Source organism: Brachyistius frenatus, unplaced genomic scaffold (genome assembly GCF_029030835.1).
Source record: "Brachyistius frenatus isolate BFR_SWC_R1_liver_20210118 unplaced genomic scaffold, ASM2903083v1 Contig_1, whole genome shotgun sequence".
Classification (NCBI taxonomy): Eukaryota; Metazoa; Chordata; class Actinopteri; family Embiotocidae; genus Brachyistius; species Brachyistius frenatus.
Genome location: NW_027210600.1, coordinates 4,550,367 through 4,564,229, shown reverse-complemented (window position 1 = coordinate 4,564,229; position 13,863 = coordinate 4,550,367). Strand labels below are relative to the sequence as shown.

Genomic DNA, 13,863 nt, shown 5'->3' with positions numbered 1-13,863 from the left:
CCTGGTTGCTTTATTTGTTACAAAAAACAGATGATACCTGGAGAAAAAAACCCTCCAGATATTTGATCATGAATTTCATGAAGTTGAAATGTGATATTTCAATCCCATCGTAAGCCCCATTCCTAATTTAAATGAAAAACAAAATACTGTGGACCCTTTTTTCCTTTAAATCCCCCCGGCCCCCCTCCCTCCATTATCTTCGTCCTTTACTTAGAGCCTGTCGATAGCAGAGCGATGAGTCCTGAGGAGGCACTGATGGAGAGGATGTAGTTGCTGGGAAGAAGTGGGTTAAGGTTAAAACGCAAAATCAAGACGGTGCATGACAACTCGCTCATAGCAACAAAACGGATCACATATTTCTAACTTGAATACACTCGTGCAGACGCCCTTAATGTCTGACCTGACTGATGAACCCATTATTAACTTTGAGCACATCCACAAACAGCGAGTTTCAGTGGAAGTCCATCACCATTAAAAAAAAAAAAAATGCCCAACTCTTCTTCAGAAAGCCTTCGTGGTTGAAGAAGTCTTTTACTTCTGATAAATCCCACATGCAATCGGTGCTTTAGCGACACGCGCGGCGTGATTGAAAGGATACACGGTGGGGTTGAAGTTCTTGAGCAGGAAGAAGGAGGCGACGATGACGAGGACCAGGAAGAGAGTGTTGTTGTAGAAGATGGAGAAGGTGGTGGCCTCGTAGTCGGCGACCTCGTTCTTCTTCCACAGGATCCTGGTGACGGAGAAAAAAAAACCAAAAAACCCTGAAGGTTACTCCTGTTCATTACCGTGTACCATCATTACACAGACTTAAGTTTCGGGACGCTGCCCGCATGTCAGTTCAGAAACGCTGCAGCCCGCACGCACGCGCCACTTCGCAAATGTCGATGCGCGTTGTTACCTCTCGTCTTTCTCCTTGCGCGACATCTTGCGGTTGTCTGCCTCGGACAGCTTCCTGGTTACCTCCTTGGAAACGGCGTCCTCGCGCTTCTGGGCAACTCTGGAGGATGAAGAGGGGAAGTTCAACGTCAGAACTCTGAACCGTACTTTGAAACACAGTTCTGTAAACGGTAATCTACCAACAATTTAAAAAAAAAAAAAAGGCTTTAACCCTTTAAACTTCACAACCTGCTGACAGGCTTGAACTGAACTGAACTGTAGAAGAAGAAGACGGAGGTTTGTAGAGCTTATAAAAAAAAAAAAAAAAGTCAATATTTCAACATGTATAGCAGGCGGAGACGCTCCTGCTCAGCCTCGTATTGATAACACGTGTGGGCACTTGAAAAAAATGTTGCACATATAGATTTTATGTTTCTTTGGGACTCATGACATTGTAAATCTGCTCTTCTGCACAAAACACACCGAGTTCTCCCTACTTCTAACCACGATTGTGATATTTCCGTAGGAGGTACAGGATGTGCCGTGCAGAGAACAATGTAAAAGAAAATGTGAAGGCAAAAAAACAAAAAAACACCCAGAAACTGTTCGTAGTTCAGAAGATTAAATGAGTTTCAGTTTGGCATAAGTTCAAATTGCATCGCAGCCGAGAGAGCATGACGGGTGTTTCAACGTTTTATCCAGTTAATGCTGCATTATTAGTCACGTTGACCCAAACTTTGGAGAACTATCGCGTGACGCGCAAATTGCACCCTGAACCACCAGGACGGAGAAACGGCCAGCTGTGCGGGACAGATGTGTAGTAGTGCGTTTATTATCCTTCTTACTTGTGTTTGAGCACAAACTTGACGTTTTTGTAGGCGAAAGCGACCAAGTACGTGCTGACCAGGGTCATCACCGCGTACAGAACCGCAGACTGGACCAGGTCCATGTGCCAGATCCTCCAGAACAGCCCTGAAAAGACAGAAGAGCACCGGTCAGATGAAGGACCTGAGGTTGGACGGTAAGACATGTGTTATATTACATTATGTTCCTGACCTCCTCGCTTATCCCTCCTCATGTGCCTTCACACTTTCAACGTCACTACTTGGACTCCAGCGTGTTATTGTTCTCTCGTGTCTTTTAATGACCACGTGGCGTTACATTTCGGAGCAGCTGCTCAGACAAACTCGTCTTTCAGCTCAGTTTTCTCCCTTTTTTTTTTTTGTTTTACTATTTTATTTTTTTCCCCTCCTCAACTGAATCGGTGCTCGCGGAGCTGCTCAGCGGCGGCTCGCTGCTCGGGTCTCCCGGTACTCACAGATGGGGATGGCGGAGACGATGAGCGCATTCCCGTAAAACAAAGCGGTGGACTTCGCCGACAGATTCCTGCTGAAGTCCTGGAGGAGCAGGTCTTCCTCCGACTGCTGCTTGTTGCTGCCTTTGGGTGCCATGTCTGCTACTCGGCTCTGGAAGAAGACTGACACGTCGGTGAAATCGGGAGAAGAGGGACGCGTCAGCATAAACCCGGAAATACGTCAGCGGTTTTCTTCTACTTCTGGACGATAAAGGAGACGCTGTGGCTCAACGTTGCCCTCTACAGGAGGACAACAAAACTGCACTCGGGTTTTTGTAGTGTTGGAGTTACTGAAGTAGTTTATCGTCATACACCGATTTGTGGTCCTCACAAACACAATATACGAGCACGGTATAGAAGCATTGGGCCACTTAGATCCTGCTCAAAACATACTATGGGCTTCACAAGTTCACAGCAATTGTGAATATACTTCTCTTTTGGATTTGTGTTGAATTTATTTCCCTCTCTTCATAACAAATAATATCTGCTAAACAATTTGAGTTAAAAGTTATATTTTTGAAAAACTTCCAGTAATCCAGTCCAGTAATTGCTTCGTTCCCTTTTCCTCAACAGGTTTGTCCAAACCATAATAACTTACGTTATTCCAGCACAATTTGACAATAATTCAAAGAGCTTCTTGTGATGTCGGGGTTGCCTGGTTTTCTCATGTGGCCTCCAAACTGTTCAATGTTTTTTTTTTGGTCCGCTGGCTCGAGAGGAACAATAGTCCATCACAGTCAGCACTTCCTGTTCTTGTTTAGTGTTAAGTAGCTCTTGTAAAGCTTTGAGGTGTGCTTCGGTGAATCCGTCTTGACAAACATGCAAACCAGAGGTCGGAGCATGTCTCTGAACAATGGAGTGTTACTTCTCCTCGGTCTTGGTGGAGCAGATTCAGTGCGGGTGTCCAACTCCAGAGGAAGCAAATTACTCTCCCGGACATGAATCTTCCGGCACCATGTTCCACTGTGGGTTTGATACACTGCAGTATCAGTCTCTCTCCTGTTCCTCTCCTTACATACACCCCTCTGTTACTGGTAAAACTTCAACAGTAAATACGACTTGTTCCAGTCACGCGAAATGCTGTCAGGGCTTTGGACTCGTTCCCCCCCCCTGAGACGTGGTTTAGAGATGTAACTCGTACTAGACAGCCTTCGTTTGACAGGACTTTTGCTCGTTGTGGTCTTGCTTTCATTATTTAGCAAATTCGGTATGTGTCATTTAAGTTATTTTTCCATTTCTGAGTGGACAGCTGGATGTTTTGAACTTCTGATTGGATGGTCCCTTTTGGTCTATCTGATCGTACTTTGGATACAACTGATCCAGTTTCTGCAGTGTGCTGGCACTGCCCCCTTAAAATATGAACTTTTGACAGTATCTGATACCTTTTTTCCTCATTTGTTTCCCTCTATCACAATGCAACTTAGTCACCAACTTGGAAACTGGAGGCACAACCATTTTTTTTTTTTATCACAGGTGCACGATGACTGTAGGCTGATTTACTTTTACTTTACAAGCCTCTGAAATCCACCTGAGTGTCATCAGCACCTGCTTCAAATGAAGTTAATAACTCAAGGAAATCGGACCAACTAGTTAACAATGTCCACAAATTAGCTTCAGATTGATTGCTGACCTTGAAATAGTGCAGAATCTGAACAATTTCTGTTTTAGTTTAGATGCCATGTCATCTTGTGTCTTTATAGTTCTCAAAATCCTCAATATTTCTGTTTATTTACAGGTTTATCAGCTTACTTTTAAAAATCTTTGTTCCATTTATCCACAGCTTTTATATCTGCACCTTTTTCCATGAAAACTGCTCTACAAATGCTTTCATTGCAGCACTCTTCATCATGTATTGAACTACAGCTCCGTGAACCCGATACTGTCATAGAGCAAATCTTGTTCATGTGAAGGTTTGAAAAATAGTCTCTGGGAATGTTTTCCTAAAGTCACTTCTACATTTCATATGATTCATATGATTCATATTTTGCCCATTAGAGGTCAGTATCTACAAGGCTGTATGTGTCAGGTATCACGTCTTCAGGCCATGAGTGCAACAGCAGGTCTTGAATCACCATGATTATAAACAATCAAGGTTGTGGCCTCATAGAGCCGTATGTAGTCAGAGAAAAAAAAAAAGTTGTTTTAGGATTTCTAAGCAGCAGTTACAGAATAAAGAGAGCTGGATATCATTACGCGAGGAGATCCCTCAAAAGCAAAACAACAGTTAAAACATGGAAGTAAATGAGACCTCTCTACCCCGCAGGCCTCTGCATCAGCTCCTACAACTCCTGCATTCTTCGCACGCACACACACATTCGACATCCTATTTAAAACTTTTCTTCTACAGATCCTCGTCAGACAAACACGGCATAGTCACACGCTGTGTGTATTTGAGTGTGACAATTCAGCCACAGATTCACAACCCATTAGTAGAGCATGAGCATCTGCAAAAGTCCCTTCTCTTCCTTATCTCGTCACATGCCTGCCGCCAGAGACGTTTTAGGACTGCAGGAAAAACAACAGACAGATTTTCAGTCTGCTGCTGAGGCCACTGCAGTGCTCAACCCCCTGCTGAGCTATTTCTTCCTCTATGTTTGCAGGAAAAAGCTCTGTGTGTGTGTGTATGCGTGTGTGCGTGCGCGCGCACTAAGATGCAATGCAGACAGGCAGGTTTGCGTGATGTCCCTGTCTTTAAATGGGGATAGAGCTTAGGGATTAAGCGTGCACTTCAGGGGTGCAAGAAGGAGGCAATGAGGAGGAGCAGGGTGATGCCAAAAGCCCTGCCAACCCTGATGCCAGTCAAAGCTGGTGATCTCTCTCTCTCTCTCTCTCTCTCTGCCCCCCCCCACCCCCCACCCTCTCCCTCTCCGTGCCTGCTTACTTTGGCTTCGGTGACACCGCAGATGTAACCACCATGGGGCAAACGCACATATACTGACCAGCTACAGGCAACAGGCACACAGAGGTTTGGGTTTAGTTTGGTTTAGGGGGAGACCTCCTCCGGGGCAGCGAGCCTGGCAGCGCTGGTATGTTCCAGCTCCCTCCGATCAGACCCGGAGAACGATTTATGAGAGATCACCTATTACAGTGACAAATTCCTTTTGAGTTATCTTTTCTCACTTGCCTAAAGCTAAACTCTAGCAAACTCTAAAAAAAAAAAAAAAAAAAAAATAGCAGCACTGTGCCATCAGCTTTCCATGGCAGTAGGATCAAATTGAATTTCTTGGTGCATACTTGTTTTTCTTTTTCCAGTTTTTGTAAATATGTATCTTCAAATAATTGATTTAGGTGAATTAATCAAGGGGAAAAATGCAAACAGCTGCACAAAAATACAATATAAACTCATAAGCATGACCACGTATGGACAGATTTAATTGAATATGAATAATGGAATTAAAACAAGTCACAGAACTGAGTCGTTTTCCACAGATTTGGATATTATGGAAGTCCCCCACCACTGCAGAAATAATTCACAAATGGTGTGAGGAGGCCAGCGTGTGGTCAGACAACATCCTCTGTCTTCTGGTGGATAAAAGAGGAACAGCATTTATGCATCTTTTTATCACACACATGTGGCATTCAACTTCTTAAGTTGAAGGTTTCATTAGGGGAGTTTATAGTTATTTTTTTCCTTTGGTTTTGAAATTTCCTCCCTGAGATGGTTACAAAGAAAGAGAAACAACCGTTTCATTCTGCTGACTACAGATGGAAAGAAGCTGATGTTTGAGCTTGTGACCACAATGAACTGTCATGATATACAAAATCACTTCCTCAATGTCTTTTCAAATAAGCTTTATCATACAAAACATACTATTTTTAGTCAAACTAAATCAAATCAAATAAGTTGCCAACTCATGGGTTTTTTTTAGTTGTTTTTTTTACATTTAATCTAGCACTAAGTATAATTTTGTACTTGTTCTTTAAATGAGTATTTCCTTTTTCTTGTTCTATTCCAGTCGATCCACTACACTTATCTGCCAACTTTAGTTATTTTTAAGATGACGATTTGACGCAGAGGGTAACATGGTAACCTTTTGGGACACAGCACATTGTTTGATCAAACCAACGGTTTCCAACCTCTTTTCTCCATCTGACATCTTGTGTAGTCAAGATCGCATTTCCAATGTCTGAGTTGTTGACAGCTGCGCCAAACAATTACTTTTCTCCCTAAACTTCTCATATGGTTTCATTTCAACAAATGTTCAAATGATCCAATATATCACCAAACATCAACCATTACAGAAAAAGTCCAAAAACCAAAAACAGATTTGCAGATCAAAACTTTTTGTTTTTTTCTTCTTTTCTCTCCCAGTACTCATCTGATTACCCCTCAAGTTAATATGTTGTCCCTGAATGTAAAACTGGATATAAAATAGTTCAAAATAGCACCTGCAGGTACTATTAATTATCTAATGACATAATGATTGAATAATAATATATCAGTCAGAGGGTCAAAAAAACATTTTTTTTTTTTTTTTTTTTGCTTTAATACATTTTACTGCTAGTAAAAGGATCAACCGTGGATCATTACATGAAACAGAAAATCCACAGTTTAAAGTCGAGTGGAAAAGCTGGTTAACACGTTGACATTTCAGAGTAAAATCAGTTCAGGTGGCTGCAAACAGTGGAGCATCGTTCAGGTAAAGTGGTGACACCTGTCCAGGCCTCCAACAAGGCCATAAATACCATCGTCTCTGTTTCAGTCTCATGTTAGTTTGACTTTTATTTTTTATTTTTTTCTGCCTTTAACACCAACATGCACATTCCTCACTCGTGCTTTTGTGAATAGTTTGTTGGTTCATTTCTAATAAAAATGCTTTACTGGCCCCCTTAACCTGACCAGTCTCTCCTCTTCGCTACAAGCACTGAGCTGGTTTGTGACACGACCCGCAGTAGTTCACCAACTCCGAGTAGTCGCCGTGTTCTCCGGGCCTCGAGCATAACTCCACATCTTCCCTGTGCCACTTTCCGAGTGTGACGCGCGCCTTAATGCTGAGATTTAAGTTGTTTCTTAAGGCACAAAGATATCAGCAGCAGCAGTCACTTTCCTTCCCACGCGCCCACACAAACACACCCAGCACCTCGACCCCCACCCCACCCCCACCCCCTCCGCCCGCCGCAAAATGTCTCTCCGTTTCAGGGACATTTGCTCAGACGGTTGCGTGTGTTTCTCAGCTCCTGTCTCCTTCATGTCCTGTGATTTATGTTTCCCCCCTTCCGCTCGATGGCACGGGAGGGGGAATGTGATATGGTAGAGGTGGGCGAGGAAGGTGAAGGGGTATAGAGAGTGGGGGGGGGGTGAGAGGTGGGGGATCCCTCTGAGAGATGAAGGGGAGGAACGGGGGTGAAATATTTGTCTTTTCAAAGGATGCCAGACATATGTTTACACTTTCTGCCCACTTTCACCATAAATAGCTTCCTCACCCTCAGGGTTGCACTCTTGTACGTGAACCTGCATACGAGAATATGAACGTGTGCGCGTCGAGTTAAAGCGATGCAAAGATTTATTTTGTACAACTTTAGGATTTTGGAGTGATCGCAATTATTTTTGTTAAGTTTGAGATTCTGTTGCAGTGTACAAATATACAGAGAGACGCTCCACACATGCCACTGATTACTTTTACGAGAGCCCGCACTGCAAAAATGACAGAACTTTCTTATAAACAATCCCAACATCTGCCAAGTGTGACGGGATTTCCTTTGTTTCCATGCAGTTACCGCCTATTTGAAAATAATTTTTTTGGATGAAGTGTCTTTTATTATTATTACTGAGACCTATTTCTGGAATATACCCGCCTCCAGGAAGCTCCAGGCAGATTGATTTGGAATACTTTAAGAGAAAAAAAAACTTGGATTTATCTTCTGTAGCTGGACTTATCTTTTTGCTGTGTGTATATGTTTCCGAGCTGATAGTGACAGCGTTAGTGTGTGAGTCATATTTTAGGTGTGTAGGTGTAGCTGCAATCAAATAAACATTATTTATCAGGTCAGCTAGACCCAGGCTTTGAGATTTATAACTATCCAGATTGCGATGACACAGATTGAGTTTCCCTTGGCAGAGTTACGGTGACCCTCAAGGCAGAGCTCAGTCCCAAAACAAATGCTCACATCGTTCCATTCCTTCACTCCAATAAACCCCAGATTTCACAGCATACTCGAGAAGAAGCAAACAGATAAGATTGTGCTGCTCTGCTTTCATTTGCCGGTGCAGACTGAGCGCTGTGTCTTCTTGAGTGAATTATGTGAATTACATTAGGGATTTATAGCCTTAAACAAATCAAATAATGAGAACACTTTGCACACGACATTGTGTGTGTGCACGTTGTGTGTGTGTGTGTGTGTGTGTGTGTGTGTGTGTGTGTGTGTGTGTGTGTGTGTGTGTGTGTGTGTGTGTGTGTGTGTGTGTGTGTGTGTGTGTGTGTGTGTGTGTGTGTGTGTTTAGCCAATGTGCGGAGACATGAAGGCTAACCTGCTGCCAACTTGATTTTTCTTCGAAGCAGAGAGAGAGCAGAAGATGTTGACATTTTGGCAGTGGAGGGAAGCTGCTGTTCCATCTGCATCTGAAAGGTCACTGCGGTGGGTTTTAGAGCACAGTGTGTGTGGGACTGTGTGTACGTGTGTGTGTGTGTGTGTGTGTGTGTGTGTGTGTGTGTGTGTGTGTGTGTGTGTGTGTGTGTGTGTGTGTGTGTGTGTGTGTGTGTGTGTGTGTGTGTGTGTGTGTGTGTGTGTGTGTGTGTGTGTGTGTGTGTGTGTGTGTGTGTGTGCCCTTGTGCCTGCCAAGAGCAATGTGTTTAATGTGTGTGTCTTTCTTGTGAATTCTGTGTGAAAAGAGCAGAGGAGAGCTATAAACAAAGATGCTGGAAGTGTTGAGCATAGCACAAACAGAATAGTAGGAATCCATCCCCCCCACCACCACACACACACACACACACACACACACACACACACACACACACACACACACACACACACACACACACACACACACACTCTCACACACACACGTTCATTCATACACACACGTTCTTGCTTTGAAGATGTTTGTATGAACGATGTGGGAACCAGCTGGTGGCAAACATTGGACATTTTTGGGGGGAAAGCGCTAAAAGAGTACTCTCTTACCGATTGAGCTCAGCCCTAATTATACTCCAGGATACACAGGACAATAAAATGACCATAATCTCATAATAAAATCCAATAAAAGTAGCAAGCAAACGTGACGTCACTCATTGGTTTTGAAGCTCCAGTCTGTGGCAGTTACCATATTGGTATTTTGGAGCCAATAGTGACAGTATTTGGACTTAAGGGTGGAGCTTGGAAGGAGCGAGGGGGTCACCTGACTGAAACCCTGAGGACAACACGCCCGCCCACCGATACCAACAACCTGACTGCTGCCCAGGCATTTCAATTAAACCAGACACAACCCCAAACATACCTTAATTTGAGGCCTAATATCTAATTAACGATGGAATTCACACTTCAGCGTTGGCTTCACTTTTCAGACCCCCAGTCAACGGAGGCAATAAAGGCCTGTTGAGGCTGAAAATAATCAATGAGACCTGAGAGCAAGAAATAAAACAGAAAAGTTGTGAGCTACAATGCCAAAACAATAAGCTGAAAGATGCTAAAATGCGCCATAAAGCTGAGGGAATAGTAAATAGGTATCCATAGCACTAACCACTTAAGTATAGCCACTATAAGCGACTTATTTCACGTTGCACATCTAATCCATTATAAACATAGGAATATTGATTGGTGGAGCTGTAGGCTAGTCACCGAAACCTAAAACAACCATCACCTTCCAGCTCCCATTTAGGATTACCTCTCACAGTCTCCAACTGACTAATAACTAATTAAAAAATGTCCCCTTGGGGATTAATAAAGTAACTGCCTACCTAACTACACCAAAGATAGGAAGTAAATATGGACAGTGTGCGCAATAAGCAGAGCACGCTAGCTCTTTGCAGTCGGAAACTCAAATGGAGACATCCGAGCTGGACAACCCACACAGTTGTGAGGGCAACTGGTGGTGAGTTGTATCAAATGACAGGAAGGGTTCATGAGCACAAACCAGCTGTAAGGATGTGCTGTGAATGCTCACTTTGGAAATCCTGTATTTCAACTGCCACCTGTGAGAATTTCTTTCGTGTGCGTCAGAGGAGGTTGACGAGAAGAGTTGAAAGTTGACCTGAAGCAACTGTGAGGAGCTATTGCCGAAATATGTTCACTGCCCGTCATGGTGGCATCTGGCCTGGTGTCCAGTCAGATGAGCACTTCACGGCCCGGTGGTTGCAGGGCACTTTTGATCCAAATCTAGCAGAGAGCCTCAGACTCCATCCTGGTCATTTAACACTAGATAAGCTTTTCGCAGTCTCAGAGATAATACACAGATAAAGAGAGCTCCCCTGATAGTGTCAGGATGTTTTATAGATGTGTGAAAGGCAAATATATTCTGAGAGAAGTATGTACGGAGCGTGGAAAGCCACGAGTTTAGCCAGACTTTACGCACTTGGTGTGAGAGCAAAGTTTGCAACCTTAGCGTCAAGTCAAGCTCTTTCAAGCTGGGTGTTAGATGTGCTGTTTATGATGCTCGTGGATGAGATATCAAGATGCCACCAAATCCTGGAGATAATCCAGTTTAGTGACATTACAATGGCATCTCTGTTGTTTGCAGATGATGTTGACCTTTTTTGTCTCGCTGAATGCTACGCTGGTGCATTTGACTGTTTCCAACTGAGACTGATTATCCTCTGAAACAGGTTGGTGATTCGCATGTAAGACTAATAGGTACAGGGTGTCTTCCATATTTCTAAAGCGTAAATATTATTTTTTTTAATTAAGATTAAATTAGAAGTGAATGCAACTGCATTGATGTGTTTGTGCACAGGGCTGTGTGGCTACATTAATCCCAGACATGTGTACAAACACATGCCTCTGTGAACATCCCCGGTATGTTTGTGTGATGTTATTTAGATCTGTACAATACACCACATGGGCAGCATGAGTGATCCGACATGAGGCTGGAGAACATGTGTGAGATAATAAGAATTATTCTTGGATACACTGTGTGTCTGAAGTACTCCATATAAAAAAACATATATATAAAAAAACAAAAACAGGATCAAAGCTTTATGGCTGCTGCTGCTGCTGCAGACGGTCTGTCTGATTCCACCACAGATACCATCAATTTTAGATTTTGTTCAAGGTCCACTTGTTTTTTCTACAACGAGTTTGACTGTTTTTCTCAGTCACATTTTTAGAAATTGGTTGTCTTGTTTTCTGTATTTAGACTGGTTATTGTATCGTCTGGCACATTTTTTTCATTATACATCCTACTTTTCTGTTTGAAAACCTCAGTGCATGATTACATTTTTGTTCATGGGATAGATTAACACAGTACAGCATAGGAGTGTGAGGGACTGTGACATGAGAAGCCCAGTAGTCTTCTCGGCAAACAGTGTTTGGTTTTTTTTCTTAACTTAGCGACACTAGTTAGGTTAAGGCGTGAAAGAAAACTGGTTTAGGATGATGAAAGATGATGGTCTGGGTTAGAATGGTGCCTTTAACAGTGTTATGCACTAAAAGTTACTACTTCCTCAGAGGAAGGGGTTAAAAAACGGACGCAACTGGTGGTTGGAAACAGGAAGCGTAAACTGGTCTATTTAAACCAAGTCCACTCTCTATTGAACTATCCACCCAAATCTCCTCATCCATCTATAACATTATATAGACATCTCCAGGACAGACTGTCGTTATTTACAGAAATGCCAGGGGTCACCTGACTTGAAAATGTAATTGTTGGCTGTAATTATATGCTTTCACAAAAGATCTGGGATAATTTATCGGACGAGGATAGTCTCGATGATGGAGCTAAAAGTATATCTGAGATATCATTTGTGTCACCTTCCCACCTCAACAAAATCTCTCATGTGCTTTTTGGCCAAACAGATTAAAATCTTACCAGTGTTTAGTTTGACCAAATTTTGACAGACAGTCAAACTTTCTGCTAATGATCTCTGGAATATGCAGGTGTGTGTGTTTTTTGCTCGACTTGGTGCAAAGCACCGTGCATTTAAAGAAAACGTACACAAAAAAAGAAAATAATCCCCTACCTGCTATTATTTTGAAATGCGTGACATTTTAGAAAATATATGAAACTGATTCATCTTCTTCAGCATATTTTTTCAGTTAGCCTTTGCTAATTAAATACTTTGTTTTCTTTTTCTTTTATATAAAACCCGGTCCGATGACGTGCAATTGGCATCCCGTATTTGCATGAGCATGTGCTAGGTCTGCATGTTGAACGCCACTGGTAACCACTGTGTGTGTGTGTGTGTGTGTGTGTGTGTGTGTGTGTGTGTGTGTGTGTGTGTGTGTGTGTGTGTGTGTGTGTGTGTGTGTGTGTGTGTGTGTGTGTCAGGCCACTAATGGCATGGTAATGGAAAAACCCTATTTGCATGATATGCTGCATATGTGTGTGCACGTAATACCGTGAATGTGGAAGTGCTTTGTATGCATGCCATTTTGATCATGTGTTTAAGGTGCATGTGTGAATCGGAGTTACTGTTCAATTCCCTTTGAGAGGGAGACATATTTGCACGAGAGCGTGTAAATGTGTGTGTCTTTGTGTGATACGGGACCCGAGGTCTTCCAAGAGGAGCGCCGTGCGTGTTTGCATGCGAGCGTGCCGGAAGCGGGAAATCAACGTGTTGGTGAATTGGATGCTAAATGAGGAGTGGACGAGGCGGGCAGTAAGTGTGTGAGGAATCGTGTGTGTGTGTGTGTGTGTGTGTGTGTGTGTGTGTGTGTGTGTGTGTGTGTGTGTGTGTGTGTGTGTGTGTGTGTGTGTGTGTGTGTGTGTGTGTGTGTGTGTGTGTGTGTTAACATGCGAGTGTGAAGCGTAGTCCTAATGAAATGTGAAAGGCCTCTGCCCTCCCCCCCTCCTGTACTGAATCCCGTCTGGCCCCATCTCCCTCTGTCTCTCCCTCTCACACACATACCCAGGTCCATTCTCTCTTATTCCATCTTTCACACTCATAAACAAGACGTGCATGCACGGCTCGTGTTAACATGGAAGCGTTAGCGTGGAAAGAGTTGGGTCACAGCCCCTCTCTGTCTTCCGTTTCCTGCGAGGCGAGGCTCTCCCTGGGCATGTTGATAGTACAGCTGGCAGTACGCGAGCCTCCAGACACACAATAAGCACACACACACACACACACACACACACACACACACACACACACACACACACACACACACACACACACACACACACACACACACACACACACACACACACACACATTCATGCATGCATGCAGACAGAGGCACGCTAGGCAGTAGGTCATGAAGCTGCTGGCGTTAAGGATGGACACCAGGGTCTGACACCAGAAAAGCAGACAGCCTCGCTGGCATGCACTGGGGAGCATTAACAGGATAACAATAGCGTGTTTCAGGACAACTGGGTGTCAGCCTGTGTGTGTGTGTGTGTGTGTGTGTGTGTGTGTGTGTGTGTGTGTGTGTGTGTGTGTGTGTGTGTGTGTGTGTGTTGTTGTATGAAAACACCATGCTCCAGAGTGTGCATACTGTAACTGGGCCAATTGTAATAAAGTAGCTGCACTTATTCTCATGTC

General features: G+C 43.4%; 1 protein-coding gene across 1 annotated transcript; it reads right to left on the bottom strand.

Moving 5' to 3' along the window:
* Window positions 1-176: 176 nt before the first annotated feature.
* Window positions 177-2,398, bottom strand: ssr3 (signal sequence receptor, gamma). Its single transcript, XM_069704485.1, has 5 exons — window positions 2,195-2,398; window positions 1,722-1,848; window positions 899-997; window positions 599-730; window positions 177-273 (listed from the first exon to the last, which is right to left on the bottom strand). The coding sequence occupies exons 1-5, from the start codon at window positions 2,394-2,396 to the stop codon at window positions 207-209; spliced, it is 627 nt and encodes a 208-aa protein (XP_069560586.1). The 5' UTR covers window positions 2,397-2,398; the 3' UTR covers window positions 177-206.
* Window positions 2,399-13,863: the final 11,465 nt, after the last annotated feature.

Bases quoted from the DNA above. Each gene is read 5' to 3' on its own strand.
- ssr3 (XM_069704485.1), bottom strand. From the start codon at position 2,396: ATGCTGACGCGTCCCTCTTCTCCCGATTTCACCGACGTGTCAGTCTTC. The intron at 1,849-2,194 runs GTGAGTACCGGG...CTGTCTTTTCAG, and splicing joins CGTCTCCGCCATCCCCATCT to GGCTGTTCTGGAGGATCTGG. The intron at 998-1,721 runs GTAAGAAGGATA...TTCATCCTCCAG, and splicing joins AAGTTTGTGCTCAAACACAA to AGTTGCCCAGAAGCGCGAGG.